General features: G+C 39.1%; 1 protein-coding gene across 1 annotated transcript in view; it reads left to right on the top strand.

Moving 5' to 3' along the window:
• The window catches only part of CEP70 (centrosomal protein 70), a 36,401-nt gene extending 19,896 nt beyond the window's left edge, over positions 1 to 16,505 (top strand). The window contains exons 12-18 of the mRNA XM_023749335.1: positions 1,570 to 1,672; positions 5,365 to 5,535; positions 11,271 to 11,417; positions 11,906 to 12,074; positions 12,770 to 12,884; positions 14,056 to 14,135; positions 16,434 to 16,505. Coding sequence (XP_023605103.1) covers positions 1,570 to 1,672; positions 5,365 to 5,535; positions 11,271 to 11,417; positions 11,906 to 12,074; positions 12,770 to 12,884; positions 14,056 to 14,135; positions 16,434 to 16,495 — 847 coding nt within the window. The 3' untranslated portion in view covers positions 16,496 to 16,505. The remainder of the gene's footprint in view (positions 1 to 1,569; positions 1,673 to 5,364; positions 5,536 to 11,270; positions 11,418 to 11,905; positions 12,075 to 12,769; positions 12,885 to 14,055; positions 14,136 to 16,433) is intronic.
• Positions 16,506 to 22,235: the final 5,730 nt, after the last annotated feature.

Raw genomic sequence — 22,235 nt, 5'->3', positions numbered from 1 at the left:
GGGCACGTAAGCTAGGTTATTGTTAGCTACATATGGTGGTGCTATCTAAAGAATGTCTTTAATTTTCAGTCCAGAGTGTCTGAAATTAGCTTTCCTGTTAGCTTTACAAATAGTTGTTTGAAATACAGTGATGTTTTAGGCCTAGTCCAAAGGTTGTTTTGCTCAGTTTGAACATTCCAGAGGTTTAAGGAGCAAGACTGTAAAGTTAACTAACATTTAAAATCAGATATATCGGTTTACTTGTATTCCCACTAGAGAGCATATTGGCTTTTCTGTCTCTTGTATTCTAGATAATATGCTCTTGACTGCCTATAGGCAAAGCTGTGAAGTATGTGAATATGGAAAATAGGTGGGAAATCAACTGGAAAATGGATTATGAGGTCTTTGTGTGTACAAGAGGAAAGAAACTGACTTTTTACCTAGAGCTAATCCATTAATTAAATTTATTTTTATTTTGTCATATACTCACCAGAGAGCAGAGAAGAGCAATTGAGTGAAGATCAAGGGCAATACATGTGACTGGAGTAGATAATTGTAGGATAGTAGTAAGAGATGAGGTAAGAAAGAAGTCTGTAGGAATATTGGATTAGGACTAACCGAATGAAGAGATTCAAATGCTAACCCAAGGAGATTAGATTTAATTCACAAAGCAGTGGTAAGCAATTGATTGTTTTTTAGCAGGCAAATGACATGGTGTATATTGCTATCCTATTTTACAGATGAGTCATGGAATCAGTTTGATGAGTCAAGGTTCTGTAGGAAACTGATAGGCATACCAAAGTTAAGATAGTTAATTTGAAGTGGGTATAAATAGACCTGTTTTTTCAAAGGTAGGATGGAAGGAGGAATGTCTACTACAGTTTGACTTCAGAAATTTTTGGAGAAGGGCAGTGGTTGGCTACTAGGTAGATACACTCATACATAGTTAGATTTCTGGGCAAAGAGATTCCCCCAGCATTCTAGTAGCCACCTGGAATAATGAATGTTCTCTTGGGTTTTCATGCCCTCTTGACTGGCCCATGCATCATGGTATCTGTGGAGCATGAAGGAGGAAGAACTATACTCTAGCTCAGTGGTTGCCAACCGGTGGTCCGTGGACTGCTGGTGGTCTGTGAGGTCCAAAAGGTTGGCGACCACTGCTCTAGCTCTTGCTGATTCAGTATCCAAACCAGTTGTCCTACCCATTGCTTCTTGCTTCCTTTCTCTGTAGCTTCCAAGCTTGGATCCCTTAGAAGCTGCTTCCATTCTTTACTGTAGTTCTTTCCTATTCTATATTTTTTGCAAGTGTTGGGGAGTGGTTAGAACTTTCTTCTTCAGTCTGATCCCTTTTGTTATCAGCAATTCCTTCTAATTTGTGGTCTATTGAGAGGACCTTCTTATTTCCAGTGACAATATGGTTTAAATTTTAAAAAATGCATGTATGCATGTGTGTGAGCACATGTACACACACACACATACATAAAATGTTATAAAGCTGTTGGGAGGGTAGCGGGATCATTGACTGAGTTTGTTATCTTAATCCAGTATGTAGGAAAGCATTTTGTATTATCTTGATTTTTCCCCCTCTAGAATACAAGATTGTCTCAGTCAAAAGACTGAGGACACAGAGAAAAAAGATGACTCCCGCAAAGATAACCAGCAGCAGGCCCTAATCGACCAGAGATGCTTTCAGGTATGGAATAGCTGGCAAAGGGACTAGTGTTTGTAGTCAACCTTGGTTTTAATTGCAATGTCATAAATTATCAGTTGGTAAGGAATATTTGTATCCTGTATTTGTTGTGCTTATCCTGTCATGTCTTGCCATGACATACCTGTTTGGCTAAAAACATTATAGTTAGCTTGACTTAGAAATTGTTTTTACCCTTAAAAGAGACGTTGGCCTAGTTCAAAGCAGGGTAGTAAAAAGCTGGTAAGATTTTAGAAAGATTTTATCCTTTGCTCTCCATCCTTAAGCCATCTCCCTTTTTATTGTTTTTGGTATTATTATTATTACTAGAGGCCTGGTGCACAAAAATTTTTGCACTTGGGGGGGGTCCCTCAGCCCGGCCTATGCCCTCTTGCAGTCTGGGACCCCTCGGGGGGGATGTCCACCTGCTGGCTTAGATATCCATCTGGCAGCCCGGGAGCCCTCAGGGGATGTCCACTTGCCAGCAGGGAGCAGACCTAAGCTGCAGTCAGACAGCCTTAGTGCTGCTGAGGAGGTGGGAGAGGCTCCCACCACCACCGCTGTACTGGCAGCCGTCAGCCTGGCTTGTGCCTGAGCATTGAGCGTCTGCCCTTTGGTGGTCAGTGTGTGTCATAGTGACCAGTCATTCCCAGTCTTTCTGCTTTTTGGGTCAATTTGCATATTACCCTTTTATTATATAGAATAGAGGCCTGGTGCACAGGTGGGGGCCGGCTGGTTTGCCCTGAAGGGTGTCCTGGATCAGGGTGGGGGTCCGCTGGGGTGCCTGGCCAGCCTGGGTGAGGGGCTGATGGGTGTTTGCAGGCTGGTCACACCCCCTTCAGGGTGGGGGTCCCTACTGGGGTGCCTGGCCAGCCTGGGTGAGGGGCTGATGGCTGTTTGCAGGCAGGTCAAGCCTCCCAGTGGGGACCCTCACCTCATGGGGGTTTGGCCAGCCTGGGTGAGGGGCTGATGGCTGTTTGCAGGCAGGTCAAGCCCCCCAGTGGGGACCCTCACCCCATGGGGGTTTGGCCAGCCTGGGTGAGGGGCTGAGGGCTGTTTTCAGGCTGGCCACAGCCCCTTCAGGGTGGGGGGCTCTACTGGGGTGCCTGGCTAGTCTGGGTGAGGAGCTGATGGCTGTTTTCAGGCTGGCCAAGCCCCCAGGTGACTGAAGCTCCCAGCCTCTCCTTTTTTTCTTTTTTTCTTATTCTGGGGTTTATTTATCTTCTATAATTGAAACTTTGTAGCCTTGAGTGGAGCCCAGATCTGGACAGGGCAGGTAGGAAGCTTGGCTTCCTCCATCGCCGGGGGCAACCCAAGCCTCCTGCTCGCTCAGCTCTGTGGCCACGGCGGCTGGAAGCAGGTATCTGGGATTTATTTATCTTCTATAATTGAAACTTTGTAGCCTTGAGCGGAGCTCAGGGTCGGCAAGGCAGGCAGGAAGCTTGGCTTCCTCCATTGCCTCCAAGCCTCCTGCTTGCTCCAGCTCCATGGCCACCGCCATCTTAGTTGGGTTAATTTGCATATTTGCTCCTGATTGGCTGGTGGGGTGTCGCTGGTGGGCGTGGCTTGTGGGTGTAGTGGAGGTACGGTCAATTTGCATGTTTCTCTTTTATTAGATTAGATTACTATTGTTATTATATAAGTAAATTTTCTTAAGGTCTTTGTATGGTTCTTTTTTATATATATTGATTTTTTTACAGAGAGGAAGGGAGAGGGATAGAGAGTTAGAAACATCGATGAGAGAGAAATATCGATAAGCTGCGTTCTGCACGCCCCCTACTAGAGATGTGCCCGCAAACAAGGTCATGCCCTTGAACAGAATCGAACCTGGGACCCTTCAGTCCGCAGGCCAATGCTCTATCCACTGAGCCAAACCAGTTAGGGCTGTATGGATCTTTTTTTAAATTTAGATATTTAGTTCATCTGAAATTTAATGTTCTATGCGGTGTGATATAGAGATCTTACCTTATTGATTTTATAGAATAGGTAGATGAGCATTTATTGACTAGATGTGTAGTAAAGCCTGATTATTTACTGACTTAACTGGGCCTGCATTTTTATTTTATTGGACCTACACAGGGTTTTAAAATTTTTTAAATTGCCCTAACCGGTTTGGCTCAGTGGATAGAGTGTCGGCCTGCGGACTGAAAGGTCCCAGGTTCGATTCCGGTCAAGGGCATGTACCTTGGTTGCGGGCACATCCCCAGTTTGGGATGTGCAGGAGGCAGCTGATCGATGTTTCTCTCTCATTGATGTTTCTAACTCTCTATCCCTCTCCCTTCCTCTCTGTAAAAAAATCAATAAAATATTTTTTAAAAAAATTTAAAATTAATTACTGATATTTCTTAAATTAAGGGATTTTGCTTATTAACTTCTTATTTGTAGCTTCTCTTAAAAAGTGAGTCTGGCAGCCTGGCTAGTGTGGCTCATTTGGTTGGAGCATCGTCCTAGGTATCAAAGAGTCATGGGTTCGATTCCGGTCAGGGCATGTACCAAGGTTGTGGGTTTGAATCTTGGTCATGGTACATATGGAGGCAACTGAGCAATGTCGCTATGTCTGCCTCTGTCGGTCGGTCTCTCTTTCTCCCTTACTCCCCTCCTTCCCTCTCCTATGAACTTCGGAAGCTCAGCTAGCATCAGTTCCCTGGTCTCTTTTAGGAGTGCCATTGCCCTCCTTACTTTTGGTCTGAGGCAGAAGGAGAAGGACTATGTGGATTCTAATAGGTCATAACTACTTTCAAGTCTACATCATTTAAAAAGACATTTTAGTTTTATGTGTGAAGTCTATGGTTCTCATTAGAACTTATGTTTAATCATGTTGATGAAACTATTGTACTTCCAAAACATTACAAGCGTCAGTCTTATTAAAGATCTTGCTCTCATTGATAATTTAGTGGAGGGAATACTTTCCCATTAAAATTGTATTAAAATAATTTAAATATAATAGAAGTGACATACTGAAATGCACTAAAATAAGCAATAAACCAAACTGCTTGTAGATAAGCATCAGAAGCCAAATTCTCAAGGGACCTGTAGCTTTTATGGGGAGAAAAAAATAGCACAGCATTTTTCACTCACTAGTTCTGTCACTCCTTTAAAATACATTAATCTTGGTAAATCCTGTCCAATGAATTGCTAACATTTTCTTAAATAGTCTGGTCACTATCCAGGATCAGTTTGATCACCTTTTAGCAAGACCTGCATGATGTTTTTTAGGATTTCTCTTTAGAATGTGTTGGGCTTTGTAATTCATTGTCTTTACTCGGAACTTCAGCTGAAGCTGTGAAACATCAGGAACTGCTCCCATTTAATATCCAAATTAGCTTAAATATGAGAAGATAGGAATAGGGAAATGTGGAACTCTAGCTAAGGATATCTGGATGACGATTCTTCTCTATGTGGATTAAAATAGGTCATAACTACATAACTACTTTCAAGTCTACATCAGTTAAAAATACCTTTTAGTTTTTTTGTGAAATCTGTGGTTCTTATTAGAACATATATTTAATCATATTGATGAAACTATTGTACTTTCGAATATTACAAGTGTCGGTCTTATTAAAGACCTTCTTAATGACTGCCTCAAATTAAATTTGAAAATGATGTTACATTGACATATAAAGCACTCCTTTTACTTATGTCACTTTTAGAGGACTATGGTAAACGTTTCAACTAAAAACAGCCTTTTTTTTTTAAAGGTACTGAGTAGCATCAATTCAATTATTCACAATCCAAGAGCTCCAGTAATACTTTATAAACAGAGCAAAGGAGGAGTCCAGCATTTTAATAAAGACTTTGATCAAGATTGTGGATTTGAGCATCTTGTTCCTATCCTAGAAATGTGGGCAGATCAACTGACTTCCCTAAAGGTAAGGGGTTGAATAGTCTTTAAATGCTTAGAAAATCTATTGGAGTTGTGGACTTTATTAATAGGCTAGGCGTAATTTGTTTTGTTTGATTGTAAAGCTGAAACAGCTTATCTTATTAAATGTTAATCTTGCTACTTACATATCCGTTTGAAGTACTGCCTGCTTGATGTTGTCATTACTATAAGCTGCTTCCTATAAGGTTCTACCAAACAAGACATTTTTTAGGCTCATTGCCTTGTTGGAAATCTGTATTAGATCCACTTTGACTTCTAGGTGCTTCCCTATTCTACCTTCATCTCCCTCTTTTTGGTATCCCCATGGTACAGATTTTCCTGGACCTTATTCCTCTTTAAATGTAATGTCTTATCCTTCATTCCATTTTAATTGGGAATGTTTCTTTTCTCTTCATATTTAAAATTATTATATTTTCTTTTAAAGTTTATCTCCATGTCTGTCTATTCTGTGGATCAGATTTTGGTCAGATAGCTAGCCAATACTGCTATTACTTATTCTTTTTATCCATGAAAGATGAAATTTTCTTCACTTTAGAGAGTTGTATATTTTTTTATTAACTTCAGGTTTTTCCAGTTTTTGTTGAGTAGCTCACTGAAAGGTGAATTGCTAAAGTCATAGTATTTAATTTCTGTACCCTTTAAATTTTTATTTTTTTAATTATATCTACACTAATAAAAGAGAAACATGGTAATTAGCGTACAACCACTACCTTTCCCATTGGCTAATCAGCATATCCTTATGCAAATTAATTGTCAGCCAAGATGGCGGCCGGCAGCCGTGCACTGAAGCGAACAGGGAGGCTTGCTTGCTCCAGTGACGGCTGACTCTAACGTTCCCCGCCTGAGTTGCAGGCCTCTAAGCTGCAACTCTAAGCAACTATGTACTATGTTGCAAATAAGAAGCTAAACAAAACCCCAGAAACCGGCTTTCAGTCAGCCAGGTTCAGCCAGCCGGACCGCAACATTGTATCAAATACAGAAGGAAAAACAAAGGCCAGAAACCGGCTTTCAGCAGCCGAGGCCTCAGAGCTAAAGCTGGCCCAGAATAAAAAGAAAAAAAGGAGCTGTTGGGAGCTTTGGTCACCCGCCAGCCAGAAAACGGCCCTCAGCCCCTCACCCAGACTGGCCAGGCACCCCAGTGGGGATCCCCACCCTGATCCAGGACACCCTTCAGGGCAAACCAGCCGGCCCCCACCTGTGCACCAGGCCTCTATTCTATATAGTAAAAGGGTAATATGCCTCCCGGCACCGGGATGAGCGTGACAGGGGGCAGCGCCCAACCCCCCTGATCGCCCTGCCGCTCTGTGTGTGACAGGGGGCGGGGCCACAACCTCCCTATCCGCCCTGCTGTGTTCGTGACAGGGGAAGGCGCCCCAACCCCCTGATCAGCCCTGCTCTGTGCCTGATAGGGGGGAGCTCCCCAATCCCCTGATCGCCCTGCGGCTCTGTGTGTGACAGCGGGGAGCTCCCCAACCCCCTGATCGCCCTGCGGCTCTGTGTTTGACAGGGTGCGGCGCCCCAACCCCCTGATCAGCCCTGCTCTGTGTGTGACAGGGTAGAGCCATAACCTCTCCATCGGCCCTGCCCTGAGTGTGACAGTGGCAGCGCCCCCAACCCCCTGATTGGTCCTGCTCTGTGGGTGATAGAGGGTGGTGCCCCCAACCCCCCCTCCACGGGCCTTGCTCTGTGTGTGACAGGGTAGAGCCATAACCTCCCCATTGGCCCTGCCCTGAGTGTGACAGGGTGCAGCGCCCCAAGCCCCTTATCGGCCCTGCTCTGTGAGTGACAGGGGGCAGCGCCCCAACCCCCTGATCAGCCCTGCTCTGTGTGTGACAGGGGGTGGCGCCGCAACCTCCCCATCGACCCTGCCTTGAGTGTGACGGGCGGTGGCCCAGCCCCCCAATCGGCCCTACCCTGAGTGTGACTGAGGGTGGCATCGCAACCTCCCGATCCGCCCTGCTCTGTGCATGACGGGGCGGCGCCCCAACTCCCCAATCGGCCCTGCTCTGAGTCCCACCAGGGGCTGCACCTAGGGATTGGGCCTGCCCTCTGCCACCCGGGAGCAGGCCTAAGCCAGCAGGTCGTTATCTCCCGAGGGGTTCCAGACTGCGAGAGGGCACAGGCCAGGCTGGGGGACCCCCCTCCCCTCCCGAGTGCACAAATTTTTGTGCACCGGGCCTCTAGTAGATATATATTTTAATATATTTTTTTATTAATTTCAGAGAGGAAGGGAGAGGGAGAGAGAGATAGAAACATCAAGGAGAGAATCATTGATTGGCCGCCTCCCGCACACCCCCCACTGGCGATTGAGCCTGCAACCAAAGTATGTGCCCTTAACTGGAATTGAACCTGGGACCCTTCAGTACACGGGCCAGTGCTCTATCCACTGAGCCAAACCAGTTAGGGCTGTACCCTTTAAATTTTAGATTTTTCAGTAACTAATATATATATATAGCATTTCTCTGTTCATGAAGGTGTGATTCAGTAATAGTATTTGTCAGTAGAAGTCTTATCACAGGAAGTATAAAGGGTGCAAAAGATACGAGTAAGAATGTATAAGCCCCAGGGGTTTTGTCTTTGTCCTCTGACGTGTTCCAAGGAATCTCCTGATATATAATAAATGCTCAATATTTGTCAAAAGAATAAAGCAGAATAACACATTCCAAGGCAACAAAATAGAGAATATAGTACTGAATTTTAAAAGTTTTTAATGAAAACATACCTGTAACTGATGAAAGAATCTTCACATTTCACCCTAATTTTTTCTTCCCATTTTAACTAGGGCTCAGAGCTATAAAATAAAATAAGGAAAATTTTAATTGAGTGACAGTGTTGGATTAATATACCTATTTTATAGGCTTGAGTTCCTCCAGTTTATATCTTAGAAGAGAGTGAAATAATTAGTGATTACTTATGTAAATCATGGCATTTTCCAAATTATTGCTTGTCAGGGGATTCTCCCAGTAGGAGAGATTAGTGCAGACTTCAATTTACTCCTTCTCAGGGCAGATGGCCAGCCTTCCCAAGACAAGGGAAAGATTAGAAGAGAAAGGAGGCAAAGGAAGAATCAAAGAAACGGATAGTTACTGGTTATTTACTGTGTTCATTGTGGGAGGTATCAGAAAATGTGAACACAGGTTCAGATTAATTGGAGAGAGAAAACATGCTAAAATATATGAAATAAAATTTACCATAGGAAGAAATGAAAACAGATAGGCCATGAAGTGCCAAGTGGATGATGCAAATAATTTGTACTCCAAATTCTGGAGGAGGAAGGAGCCCCCAGGAAAAGCTTTACAGTGGTGGTGAGTTCTTGCTACTGTATATTTTTCCCACTAGAAAGAGACAAGGAGAATTAGTTTTATAATTAGAATATCCTGAGGGCCCCCAACAGGAATTTAGTGACCTTGCCACTGAAGTAACTCAGAGATATGGGGCCGTGTGTCAGGTATTTACCTTATACTGCAGAATCGGGATCCAAATTGAGGAAGTACGTGAGGTTCTTTGAGGTCTCCTTATATGAAAGGTTTTCTATACTGTAGCAGCCTCTCAGTTTGGAACAGCCATTTTCCCAACTTAGTTTATTTCTCAAGTTAGATTTGGTGTAAAAGCGAAGGATGGAAAAAGCGTGGAGCTAGCTAGCTAGCTGTCTCCTTCCTTCTCTTTCCCACCATCCACATTTTCCGGAAAGTTGAGCTACAGACTCTGTAGCTTTCCCAGCCCAATGCTGTGCTGTGTTGTAGCTTTCCCATCCCCTAGTGCTCCAGAGGCCGGCCAGCCAAAGTCAGTCATGACCTGTACTTCTACATCCCTTAGCTGAGCAATGTGGAGAATCTAGAAGACCCTCTTTTAGGTTTTTCAGGGCTTGCTTGATGGACCCCTACAGCCATCCTGCACTGCTAAGTACATCAGACATCTCCCCCCCCCCCCCCTTAATCTTGCTAAGACTTTTATTCTCAAGCAAAATTTTATAATTGGTGTGGTTTGTACCATAGGCCATTTGTTTATGACTGCATCTTGTTGATGGAACGTTGGTTAATGAAAGTTTCATTATGCTGCAACTTTTGGACTTTTTAAAATATTCTGGTGTCACCTAATGTTTAAAACATTCATTTGACATTGAATGTATTGCTTTGAATTGCTAAAATAGGTGATTACCTTCTTACCAAATGAAAGGTTAAAGATATCATTATGTGTGTTAATTGGAAAGTGTTAAATAAGTGGTGGACTAAAAGAGTTGGAAAAGGAATTTCCTATATACCTGGTACTTCTTTCTGTATTCTGAAATTGCACTAACACAGTAACCACCTGCCACATGCAGCTTTGATCATTGAAATGTGGCTGGTTCCAATTGAGATGTGCTATCAGTATAAAATACACCGTTTAGAAGACTTAGTGTGGAAAAAAAAATATTAAATGGTAATAGTTCAGATATATTGGGTTAAATAAAATAAATCATTAATGTCACGTGTTTCTCTTTTTAAAGTGTGGCTACTAGACAATTTAAAATTACTATGACTCACATTTCTTTTGGACAGCATTGTTCTAAAGGGCCAAGTACTGTGCCGTGCACGTATGGATGTTCAGTAAATATTTGTTTAGCAGTTGACCAGTCTTAAAGTTCTAAACTTTCAGTAGCCTTGCCCCTATACAGTTTAAAATAGATTAGGGCAAAAAAATAAAAAATAAAAAAATAAAAATAAAATAGATTAGGGCAATGTGTCTAGACCAGGAAAACTAAGTAGGCCATCATCAAGATTAAATATAATTAATTTAGTCATCCTTTCAAATTAAAACCTGCTTGGAGATATATGCATAATATGGGTGAAGCGGGAAATATTATCCTAAATAAAAAAGGCCAGTCACAAAAGGCCATTTATTATATGATTCCATTTTATGTGAAATGCCCAGAATAGTCAAATCCATAGAAAAAGAAAGCAGATTAGTAGTTACCCAGGGCCTAGGGTCAGGACAGAATGGGGAATGACTTCAAGTAGGTGCAGGTTTATTTTTGTGCTGATAATAATGCTCGGAAATTAAATAATGGCTTCATATCTCTGTAAATATATTAAAATACTCAATTGTACACTTAAAGAGGGTGAATTTTATGTTGTGTAAATTACATCTTAAGTTTGTTATGAAAAATTCAAGGCAAAAATATAAAGAACAGGCTTATTTTTTATCCATCAATAATCAAACCAATTACTTAAATTACATAAGCTAATAATAAAATAATATATAATTGCTTAAAACATCCAGTTCAAAGACAATTAATATAGAATGTTTTATGTAAGGCCTATATTTACCTGGAAAAAAACTATTTTAATAGGCTTTCCTAAACTGGTAATGGTATTTAAAAAAAAATACTGATAATAATTAATGTACTTAGTAAATCCTAACATAAATCCTGATTTAAAAATATATATATATTTTATTAGAGGGATAGAGAGCCAGAAACATCAATGAGAGAGACACATCGATCAGCTGCCTCCTGCACACTCCCTACTGGGGATGTGCCCGCAACCAAGGTACATGCCCTTGACCGGAATCGAACCTGGGACCCTTGAGCCCGCAGGCCAACGCTCTATCCACTGAGCCAAACTGGTTAGGACTAAATCCTGATTTTTAAAAAGACATTGAAACATAATTATATTTTATTAGTATTTTTATGGAAACTTATTTTTAAACCAATAAAATCTTGTTATTTCTTTTGTTATAAAGGATTTGTATAAGTCCTTGAAAACACTATCTGCAGAATTGGTGCCTTGGCATAATTTAAAGAAGCAGGATGAAAAGGAAGGTATCAGAGTTGAAGATCTGTTGTTTATAGTAGATACCATGTTGGAAGAAGTTGAAAATAAGGAAAAGGTAATACTTAATACTTACGAAAATGTTTATATTTTAACTAGAGGCCCATTGCACAAATTTTGTGCACTGGGCCGGGGAGGGGGGGAGAGGGAGGGTCCCTCAGCCTGGCCTGCGCCCTCTTGCAGTCCGGGAGCGGGCCTAAGCCAGCAGTTGGACATCCTTAGTGCTGCTGAGAGGTGGGAAAGGCTCCTGCCACCACCACTGCACTTGCCAGCCTTGAGCCCGGCCAGGGCAGTCCTGTGTTGAGCGTTTGCCCCCTGGTGGTCAGTGTGTGTAATAGTGACTGGTCATTGCACAGTTTGGTCAATTTGCATTATTAGCCTTTTATTATATAGGATTATATAGGATGTAATCTTAAAATTGGTAACAATATGGATATTGATAGTCTACTAGGACTTTATTTCTCTTTTTAAAGTTTTTATTATTTTTTTAAAGATTTGGAATTATTTTTAACATGTGAACTTCCTTTTTCTCCCTCTTTTGGACAGGACAGGAACATGCCAAACTTTAAAACTTTGCAAGCTATTGTTTCTCATTTCCAAAAATTATTTGATGTGCCTTCTTTAACTGGAGTCTATCCCCGAATGAATGAAGTTTATACTAGGCTTGGAGAACTGAACAGTGCTGTGAGAAACCTCCAAGAACTCTTAGAATTAGGTGATGACCCTTAGTCATTTTGGGCCCCCATTTAAGAATTATTCCTAATAAATCAACAAAAAGTAGGTAAAACATTTTTTAAAAATTCACGATAAGTGTAGGATAACTAAGGATAATTGGTTTGATAATGATTTTGAGAATTCTCTTTTAAAAATACCTTATTCTTTTATTTTATTTTATTGTTTAAAGTATTACAAATAATAGTACATGTGTCTCCTTTTTCTCCATTGACCTTCCCCCTCTCCCCCTGGCACATGCCCTCCCCCTCCTTCCCCCAGTGTCTTGTGTCCATTGGCTATGCTTATATGCATGCATGCAAGTCCTTCAGTTTATCTCTTATCCCCCCCCCAAACCCTCCCCTGCCTTCCCGCTGTAGTTTAACAGTCTGTTTGATGCTTCTTTGCCTCTGTATCTATTTTTGTTCACCAGTTTATAATGTTCTTTATATTCCACAAATGAGTGAGATCATGTGGTATTTATCTTTCACTGACTGGCTTATTTTGCTTAGCATAATGCTCTCCAGTTCCATCCATGCTGTTGAAAATAGTAAGAATTCCTTCTTTTTTACAGCAGCGTAGTATTCCATTGTGTAGATGTACCACAGTTTTCTAATTCAGTCATCTGCTGATGGGCATTTAGGCTGTTTCCAAATCTTAGCTTAAAATACCTTATTCTTTTATTTTATTTTTTTGCAGATAGTTCATCCTCATTGTGTGTGCTGGTAAGCACAGTTGGAAAATTGTGTAGGCTGATTAATGAGGATATGAATGAACAGGTTATGCAGGTATTGGGACCTGAGGACCTCCAAAGGTATTTGTTTTAAAAAGCTTGCAAAATATCATTCAGAATCGTTAGAGTGGTGAAATTAAAGACTCTCACAACTTTTTAAGTTCTTTACCTTTCCTGTTTGGAATAGCATCCTTTAAATAACTTGACAATCTAAAATAATCTCACACCTTAGGGATGGAGAGAATGCCAAGTGTTTTCAAGATAAAAATAGATTGTAGAGCCTGTACCAGTGATGGTGAACCTTTTGAGCTCAGCGTGTCAGCATTTTGAAAAACCCTAACTTAACTCTGGTGCTGTGTCACATATAGAAATTTTTTGATCTTTGCAACCATAGTAAAACAAAGATGTATATTTTTGATATTTATTTTATATGTTTAAATGCCATTTAACAAAGAAAAATCAACCAAAAAAATGAGTTCGCGTGTCACCTCTGACACGCATGTCATAGGTTCACCATCACTGGCCTATAGGCTTACATAAGGTGTATATGTTTATATAATCTAGCGTTATTGCTATAAGCCTGTTCCCAGGGGACATTACATGTGGAGAAATTCAAACCTTGTTAGCAATTTCATGTGAGTTTAGAATGTATAAACAAGTTCTATTTTTAGTACACTACATATTTGATTAGAAGATAAAATGTTAAGGAGTTGTTTTAATTTTATTGATGTTTTACAGAGAGAAAGGGAGAGGGATAGAGAGTTAGAAACATCGATGAGAGAGAAACATCAATTCAGCTGCCTCCTGCACACTCCCTACTGGGGATGTGCCCGCAACCAAGGTATATGCCCTTGACCGGAATCGAACCTGGGACCCTCCAGTCCGCAGGCCGACACTCTATCCACTGAGCCAAACCAGTTAGGGCAAAGCCAATTATTTTTTAATATATTATAGAACATGGTCTCTTAAGAATCCTTGAGCTACATGGTAGGGAAACTTTATATGAATTTACCTAAATTTAACCTTAGAACAGATATTTACACTGATAATAAGATATATATATTTTAGAAAAGTGATGTTTGATGAACGAAGAGCTCAAAAGAAATTATTACAGTAAATTATTAAATTTATATTTAAGTTAGCAGGACAATTTCTGTTTTGAAAATGTTCTATATTCAATCAGATGCAAGAACTTTAAGTTGGAAATTCAGTGTAAACTGCGTGTTTTTTTGTTTTTTTTTGTTTTTTTAAGCATTATCATCAAATTGCAAGAACACGAGGAATTTTTTCCAGCGTTTCAGGCATTCACTAATGATCTACTTGAAATCTTAGGTAAGATCTCTGTTCATGGTGTTTAAATTTCAAGTCTGAAGATGTCAGTGGGTTTGAGCGAAGACCGTTCTCCTTAAGTCACTGAATTAGTGTTTTCACCTAGAGTGTTTGGTAGAAAGTGTCTGGAAACCATGGGTAGTTCTGCAAAACACTCTTAACTTGCAGTTAGAGGTGTTTGGGATTAGTCTACAGAACAGAGAAGCACATATCCTTTAAGGAGTAAGGGGCTGCCTTTGTCCTGGGACCTTAAGATGAGAAGTGACAATTTGCTCTGGCTAGGCCCTGACGCTGTGATAGAATTTATGACCTTGGGTAGTGTTTTTTCTCTTCCTCCTCCTCCTCTTGCTCCTTTTAAAAGATAGTACTTATCTACTGTGTTTTTTAAATATACAAATGATTCCTGGCCGGTGTGGCTCAGTTGGGTGGAGCATTGTCCCATCCACCAAAAGGTGGTAGGTTTGATTTCTTGTCAGGGCACATACTCAGGTTGTGGGTTTGATCCCCAGTATTGAATAATATTTTACTTGCTTCTGCATAGTTAACTTAAATAGCGAAGTTCTCATTATTAATAAATATTTTAATGGATGTACTGATAACACTTATTTTAGAATCCTTCTATACAAACTTCCTCTCAGATGTTATCAGCATGGTTCATGTGAGATCATTTGCTTCAAGAAGCCAAGTCTCCCTGCAGGTGAACTCTGCATTTTAGTCACAGTTGGAATTCTGGAGTTAAATATATATAACATTGGGAAAGTTAAATCTGTTTTGGCAAGCATGACTTTTTTTTATTACTAGATGTTATATTAAGCATCTAGTCCTACAGAGTGATGTACTGAATATCAGATATGGAGAAGGACTTTCTTCCTTTCATATAATCTGAGAAAATTTTCATATCAGCCAAGATTCTTCTCTGTGAGGTTCATTTATCAGGTAGATTTCCAATTTAGTGAGAAAATATGTGCGATTTCAGAATGGGGTTAGATAATAGCATGCTCTTATACCTTACCAGGATTTAATGTGTAAACCAAATTCTATGTTGCAAATTTGCTTATATTTTTTCCTTTCTTATATCTCGATGCTTTGTAAGTGGATCCAGAAAAGTATTCTGACTGAAGTCAGAAGCTTAAGCAACATGGGTCATGTGTTTAGGCAAAAGGAAGAACAACCCAAATCCAGCTAAACATTGAGGGAGAAAGGTGGATACTAAGGAAGCATGTTTTATGTAAGGTTTATGAACAGTGGCCTAGCAGAATAATCTAGAAAAACTGGTGAGAATCTAGAGAACCTACCACTGGGGCTTACTTTAAGTAGGGTTGGAGTTTATTTTTTTTATTTTTTTGTTGTTAATTCTCAGTTGAGGATATTTTTCCATTGACTTTTATAGAGTGCAAGGGAGAGGGAGAGACAGAGAAACAGCGATGTGAGAGAGAGACATCAATTGGTTGCTGCCTGCATATACCTCAATCAGGGAACCTGTAACCAAGGTACGTGCCCTGGACTGAATCGAACCTTGGACCCTTCAGTTCACAGGCTGACACTCTACCCACTGAGCCAAACCGGGTAGGGCATGGAGTTTAGATAATCAGAGAAAGGACTGTGCTTCCTCAGTAGCCAGGAGCTTTCAGACAGAGTCTGATTTAGGCTGATTGGGAAAAGATCGTTTTAGGAAGAAAAATCAGATTCAGAAAGAAGCTGGTGGAGAAAAACCTGAACTGATTTATCTGGGAAGCTGGAGCAGGCTAACCTCTATAATACATTGCATCTGATATTTGTACTTTGGGAAGCTTCACATCTTTTATTAGATAGATAGGTTTCATCCTAAAAAGTATACTTAAGAGTGATCCTAATGAGAAATTTTTCCAAAAGAATTAAGGATAGGACTATGTTTCATGCAAAGAAATCCTTAGGGACCCAGGAGAGAGATGGCCTCTACCTGGGATTTCACCATGTAGGCTCACTCACGTAATTATAGACTTAAAGAGGCAGTAACATAATATCATAAATGTGGCCAGAACAATCTATTAATAAAAGCATACTGCTAATGAATTTAATTTTAAAGTCAGTGAATGCTTGTCGGTATGTGGTAGCTTTTACAAACAAGATGCTCTGTGAAGCATCTGTGTCTGAATTATTGATAACTCTATCACTATTGGAGAAAAATGTCATGTACATGAAAGCACCAGTGTTGTTGCTTTTGTGTTTGAGGTTTGCTTTTGCATAGAAATTCTCATTTCATCTGAGCCTTTCACTAGACAGTGCTACTCTTTTATTATTACTGTGTGTTTTTTATTACAGAAATTGATAACTTGGATGCCATTGTACCTGCAGTAAAGAAATTAAAAGTACTTTCATACTGAAAACAAATCATTTTTACTGTGTAAATTGCATTCTTAACATTCTAATTATTTTGTACAATTGATCTTACCTTTGAGACAAGAGTTATAAAAAGTGTTTACTTTCAGAATTCATCCCCTTCTTTGTATTGGGTTCTCACTCATTTTTTTTTAACTTTGAGATTCTTATGTAGAAAACAGTTAGGTTAAAGTAGTTAACTTTAGACCCTTTAATCATTTCTTAAGCAATTCTTGAGTGCTTAAAATTTAAGATTGATTTAAAGTATAGTGTGTAAGGACAAGAGAAACTCAGGGAGAGATTGAAAATAATAGAAAGGTCACATTTAAGTTCAGGATTTAGTGACCTTTCTGGTTCTGGGAACAAGGAATGCCAATGGCTTTCTTAAGTCCAGTAGGAAGATATTGCTTTCCTGGCAAGAAAATGGCACCTTCTATTAGGATATCCCACATGGCACTTATCCTTTCAAAGCAAGAGTAAGAAAAGGAAGGAGGAGGAAATGTGTTAGGGTAGGAAATGAATTACGAGGTAACATAGATGAGTAGATAAAAGTTTCTCATAAAAAAGTGTCTTTTTTTTTGCAATCTTGATGTAATGTACTTTTTATAAGGGCATGAGATCTTAAATAAAATTTTTATGAAGAATTTTCAAACATAAGCGTCCTCAGTGACTTATTTGTATCACTCACGAATAATGAGTCATATTCTCTTACTAGGCTGAGCCTTCCTTGGGCAGCAGGTTCACCCTTGGCTGTCATCTACTTATTCTTTATTTTCAATATTCAAGTCTTTATTTTCTTAAAGGACTAGTGTTCTGCCTCACATCTATGAGTATAAGCCACTTTGAGTTATTGCTGCTTCTCCCCTACCACAGCCTTGTATCCCCTCCCCCCTCACTTTCATAAGTAGTAGGCCTAGGAAGAGTTCTTAGTTATTCTTGTTTGTGGTTGTGTAGAATATTATAAAGAATTTCCAGGAAGCAGCAGGCTGGAGTGGAGAGAGTAATGTCAGTAGATAAGCATCCAGGTCCTTGGTATTGTGACCTTAGGGATTAGACATAGTTCTTTCTAGATTTAAAATTGTTTTGTTAGCCTGCAATTACATTCCCAAACACTAGCCCACAATTTGTGAAAGAATCTCTATCTGAGGGTTGGATAGAAAAAATATTTGGGACCTGGCCAGTGTAGCTCACTTGGTTGGAGTGTTATCCTGTACCACTGGTTTAAAACAAAGGTTTTTCAGACTCTTCTTCAGAGGCCTAGGAGTTTTTTGGAGGGCTGGGAGGGACAATGCCACTAGTAAAAATGTTAAGTCCTCTTTATCAGATAATTAGTTAAAATATAAGTAAAGTTCTGCAAATATTTACCTCTTGATTTTCTTACAATTTTATTGATGTATAATTGACCTATGAATTATACATATTTAAAGTATATAGTTTGATAAGTCCTTATACACATGTGAAACCATCACCACATTCAAAATAATAAACATACCATCACTCCAAAATTTATTTCTTTGCCCTGGAAACAAATAATCTGCTTTTAGTCATTATAGTTTGCATTTGATAGGATTTTATGTAAATGGAGTCATACAATGTGTTCTCTTCTTTCTTTTTCTTTTTTATAAGGGAAAAGATTTTTTTAAAATATATTTTATTGATTTTTTTACAGAGAGGAAGGGAGAGGAATAGAGGGTTAGAAACATCGATGAGAGAGAAACATCGATCAGCTGCCTCCTGCACACTCCCTAGTGGGTATATGCCTGCAACCAAGGTACATGCCTTTGACTGGAATCAAACCTGGGCCCCTTGAGTCTGCAGCTCTATCCACTGAGCCAAACCGGTTAGGGCTGTGTTCTCTTCTTTTGTATTCTCACTTGAAATAATTATTTTGAGATTTTTGCATGTTGTTGCATTTATTAAGTTTGTTCCTTTTTATTGCTGTGCAGTATTTCATTGTCTGAATAGACCATAATTTGTCCACTCATTTATTGTTGGAAATCTGGGTTATTTCCAGTTTTTTACTATTTCTACAAATAAAACTCCTATGAATATTCATGTTCAGGTCTTTTTGTGGACACATACCTGATATTCAGTGTCTTGAAAACTATTGTTTTCATGTATTTTGTCTTTTTGTTGTTTATTTTGATTTTGGTTGGGATAGGTGGAAGGGTAAATTTGGTTTCTGTCAGTCCATCCTGGTTAAAAGTGGAAGTTTAGAAGAAAATAATTCAGGGTTGTCTCTTTATTTTTTCTAATTTTATTGCATTGTAGTCAGAGAACATGGTCTTTTGGATATTAAGTATTTGGAAATTTATTGACTATGTGATAAATTATATACCTGTTCTACATGTGCTTTAAAAAAGTCTAATTTCATATACACACACATATATAGCTACTATGTTGTTTAAATCTACTTTTTGTCTGCTTGACTTGTTAGTTTATGGGCGATACTGAAATCTCTGAATTTTTCAAATTTTGTTTTATATATTTTGAATCCATTTTATAAGTATTTACAAATTCATAGTTGATAATATCCTCTTGATTAATATCTCTATTTATTGCTCCTAATGCATTTTGCCTTGAATGCAATCTTGTCCTTTTAATTAATAGTTGCTGGATATTCTTTTTCATTTATTTCACTAATCTTTTATTTATTGTAAAATATATGTTAAAAAATGCTAAAAACCATAAATGTCAAGTATAACAAATGATTATAAAGTGAACACCATGCAACAACCAAAAAGTAGAACATCACAAGCACTCCAGAAGGCCTCCCCACCCACCATTAGAGGTAAGGAAGTGTTTATTTTGTAAAAATAGTTTGGTCATTTTTGTGTGTATGCCTAAACCAAGGTAGTTGAATTTTGCCTGGTTTTGAACTTTATAAAAATGGAATCATGTGTGTATTTTTAACATTTCTTATTTTGGTCAGTACTATGTTTTTACTGTACATCCATGTTGTTGTGTAAGTCTAGGCCATTTGTTTTCATTGCTGTCTAGTATTCCTCTATGAATATTCTATAATCCATTCGTTCTACTGGAGATTGATATTTAGGTTGTTTCTAGTTCTTAGCTACTATGAACTGCTGCTATGAAAATTCTTGTACATGGAACTTTGTACACTTGTGTGCAAGTTTTCTAGAATCAATATCCAAGAAGTAAAACTGCTGGATCTTAGGGGAAAACACTTCTATATGTAGCCACAGAGGCTGTGTACTGTACAAATGGAGGTAGTACTATTTCTATAGGTAACAATGTGAATGGAGGCTCTGGGATGATAGTGTGGCTACTTTTAATAGGGACTGTGTATCTGCAGTTTTAGAAGAAAATGCCAAGCTATTTTCCAAAGTTGTTGCACCAGTTTATACTCCCAACATCTGTAAAGGAGTTCCTACTTTTCCATATCCTGACCAATACCAAGTAAATCAGTTTTTAAACTTTTTTTCCAGACTAGTGTATAGAGCTGTTATTTTAATGTTTATTTGTGTTGTTACTAATGAAGGTAAGCATCTTTTTATTTGGTTATTGGCCATTTATATTTCTTTTTTTAAAGTGCATTTATGTATCTTTATTTTTCTGTTGGACTGTCTTTCTATTGGTTTGTAAGAATTATTTGTATATTCTGGATATGAGCGATTTGACAGTTACATGTGTTGCAAATGTTTTCTTCCATTTTGTGTCTTTCCATTTCCCTATAGTTTCTTTTTATGAACTGCAGAATCTAATTTTGATAGTTATAGTTAGTGCTCTTCATGTCTTAGGAAATCTTTCCGTAGTCACAAGTTGTAATGTTATTTTCCTATATTACCTTATAGTTACATAGTTTTGCTTTTCACATTTAGTCTAATATACCCCAAGTTGTTTGACTTGTGTATGTTTTTAAACAATCAAGACTTACTGAGGGTTACCAACATATTTTGCAGATTTCTTTACTCTCTACTGTTTCCCACACACCACTTCTGAATTCTTGCTGAAATACATCTGTTTAATCTGCTTCATATTTGTAAATTATACTTTTTGTAATTTATCCAGTGAGCTTCCCTTTAGGGCAGCGGTTCTCAACCTGTGGGTCGCGACCGCTTTGGGGGTCAAACAACCCTTTCACAGGGGTCGCCTAAGACCATCGGAAAACATATATAATTACATATTGTTTTTGTGATTAATCACTATGCTTTAATTATGTTCAATTTGTAACAATGAAATTGGGGGTCACCACAACATGAGGAACTGTATTAAAGGGTCGCGGCATTAGGAAGGTTGAGAACCACTGCTTTAGGGGAATTATCTGCTGCAGTGGTCCACACGTGCCCTGGATGGGAATGGCAACCCTAAGGGCCAGTTTTGTGGTTGCAACTTACAGGGCTTCACATGGTTCCAGGTTCAAAACCAATTTTCACATAAGTTTCAAGTTTGGGGGATTCCCATACCAAGTCAGTTGTGTTAACTTTAGATCCTGTGAACCCATAAGGGAGATTAGCTGATTGTTTTCACCCATTGCTGACAACCAATTCCTTGTCTTTATTGAAAAGGTCTTTTCTTGATGACACTAAATTTTTCAGGCTCCTTGTCCCTCACATAGTAAGTAGCCTTGTCTCCTGGCTAGTGTATGCTAAAATTCAGGTTGCCTTCAACACTTAAACACCCCTTCAACTCCTATACATTGCTTTAGATTGCCTCTTTAACCTTACCTGTGTTACTTTTTAATCAACCATGTTTAAAATAAATGTTCATGCTTTAACTAGGACAGCGGTTCTCAACCTGTGGGTCGCGACCCCTTTGGTGGTCGAACGACCCTTTCACAGGGGTCGCCTAAGACCATCCTGCATATCAGATATTTACATTACGATTCATAATAGAAGCAACATTACAGTTATGAAGTAGCAACGAAAATAATTTTATGGTTGGGTCACAACATGAGGAACTGTATTTAAAGGGCCTGAAGGTTGAGAACCACTGAACTAGGTTTTCTATGTGTTTGGAAGAGGAAAGATGGGTTTTTAGTTGTCTGCTTTGCCATTTTGATCCGTTGTTTTAGGGTTGCCAGATTTCAGGATATGATATCTGGTAACATTCCCTTTTACTTCACCATTTTCAAGACCTTTGTCTACTTAATGAACATGACAATGCCATTGTGAGGTAGATAGGACAGGCATCAGTCGCCCGATTTTATTATGAGAATTTGTCATTCAAGATAGAAATCTCAGCAGAAATAAATTACACATCTACCATGTATTTAGCATAATCTTGGATGATGGAGGTGAAAATCAATTCAAATAGCTTATATAGTCAAAACTCATTTCTCCAATGTCTCCCAACTCCAACAATTCTGCTCTTGACCAAGTTGCTCACAGAAACCAAACTTCGGTTTTCAACCTGACAACCCTTTCATGCTGATATCTCAGCATGCTGATATCTCAGCATGCTGATATCTCAGCATGAAAGGCTCAGGCAACAAAGAGATAATGCTTTTGTTGCTGGGGAAGTCATTGATTAGCACAATTTTAAGACATAAAGGAGGCCAAGAGGTAGAAAAACGGTTGATTTGGATAAACAAAAAGCAGTCAGTGACAGCCATTTCGGAGGCAGTGATAAATGAACAAATAAAGATGCTGCATGCTGACCTGAAAGTGATTCATTTAAGGCTAGTAGGGGGTGGTTTGATAAATTTAAGAAAATAAGTGCTTGTTTATAGATTAAAAAGTACATTAGACATGTACTGTATATAAGAAAGATTTAAGCAGTGAA

Source organism: Myotis lucifugus, unplaced genomic scaffold (assembly GCF_000147115.1).
Source record: "Myotis lucifugus unplaced genomic scaffold, Myoluc2.0 scaffold_8, whole genome shotgun sequence".
In the NCBI taxonomy this organism is placed as follows: domain Eukaryota; kingdom Metazoa; phylum Chordata; class Mammalia; order Chiroptera; family Vespertilionidae; genus Myotis; species Myotis lucifugus.
This window is presented reverse-complemented; position numbering and strand designations above follow the sequence as displayed.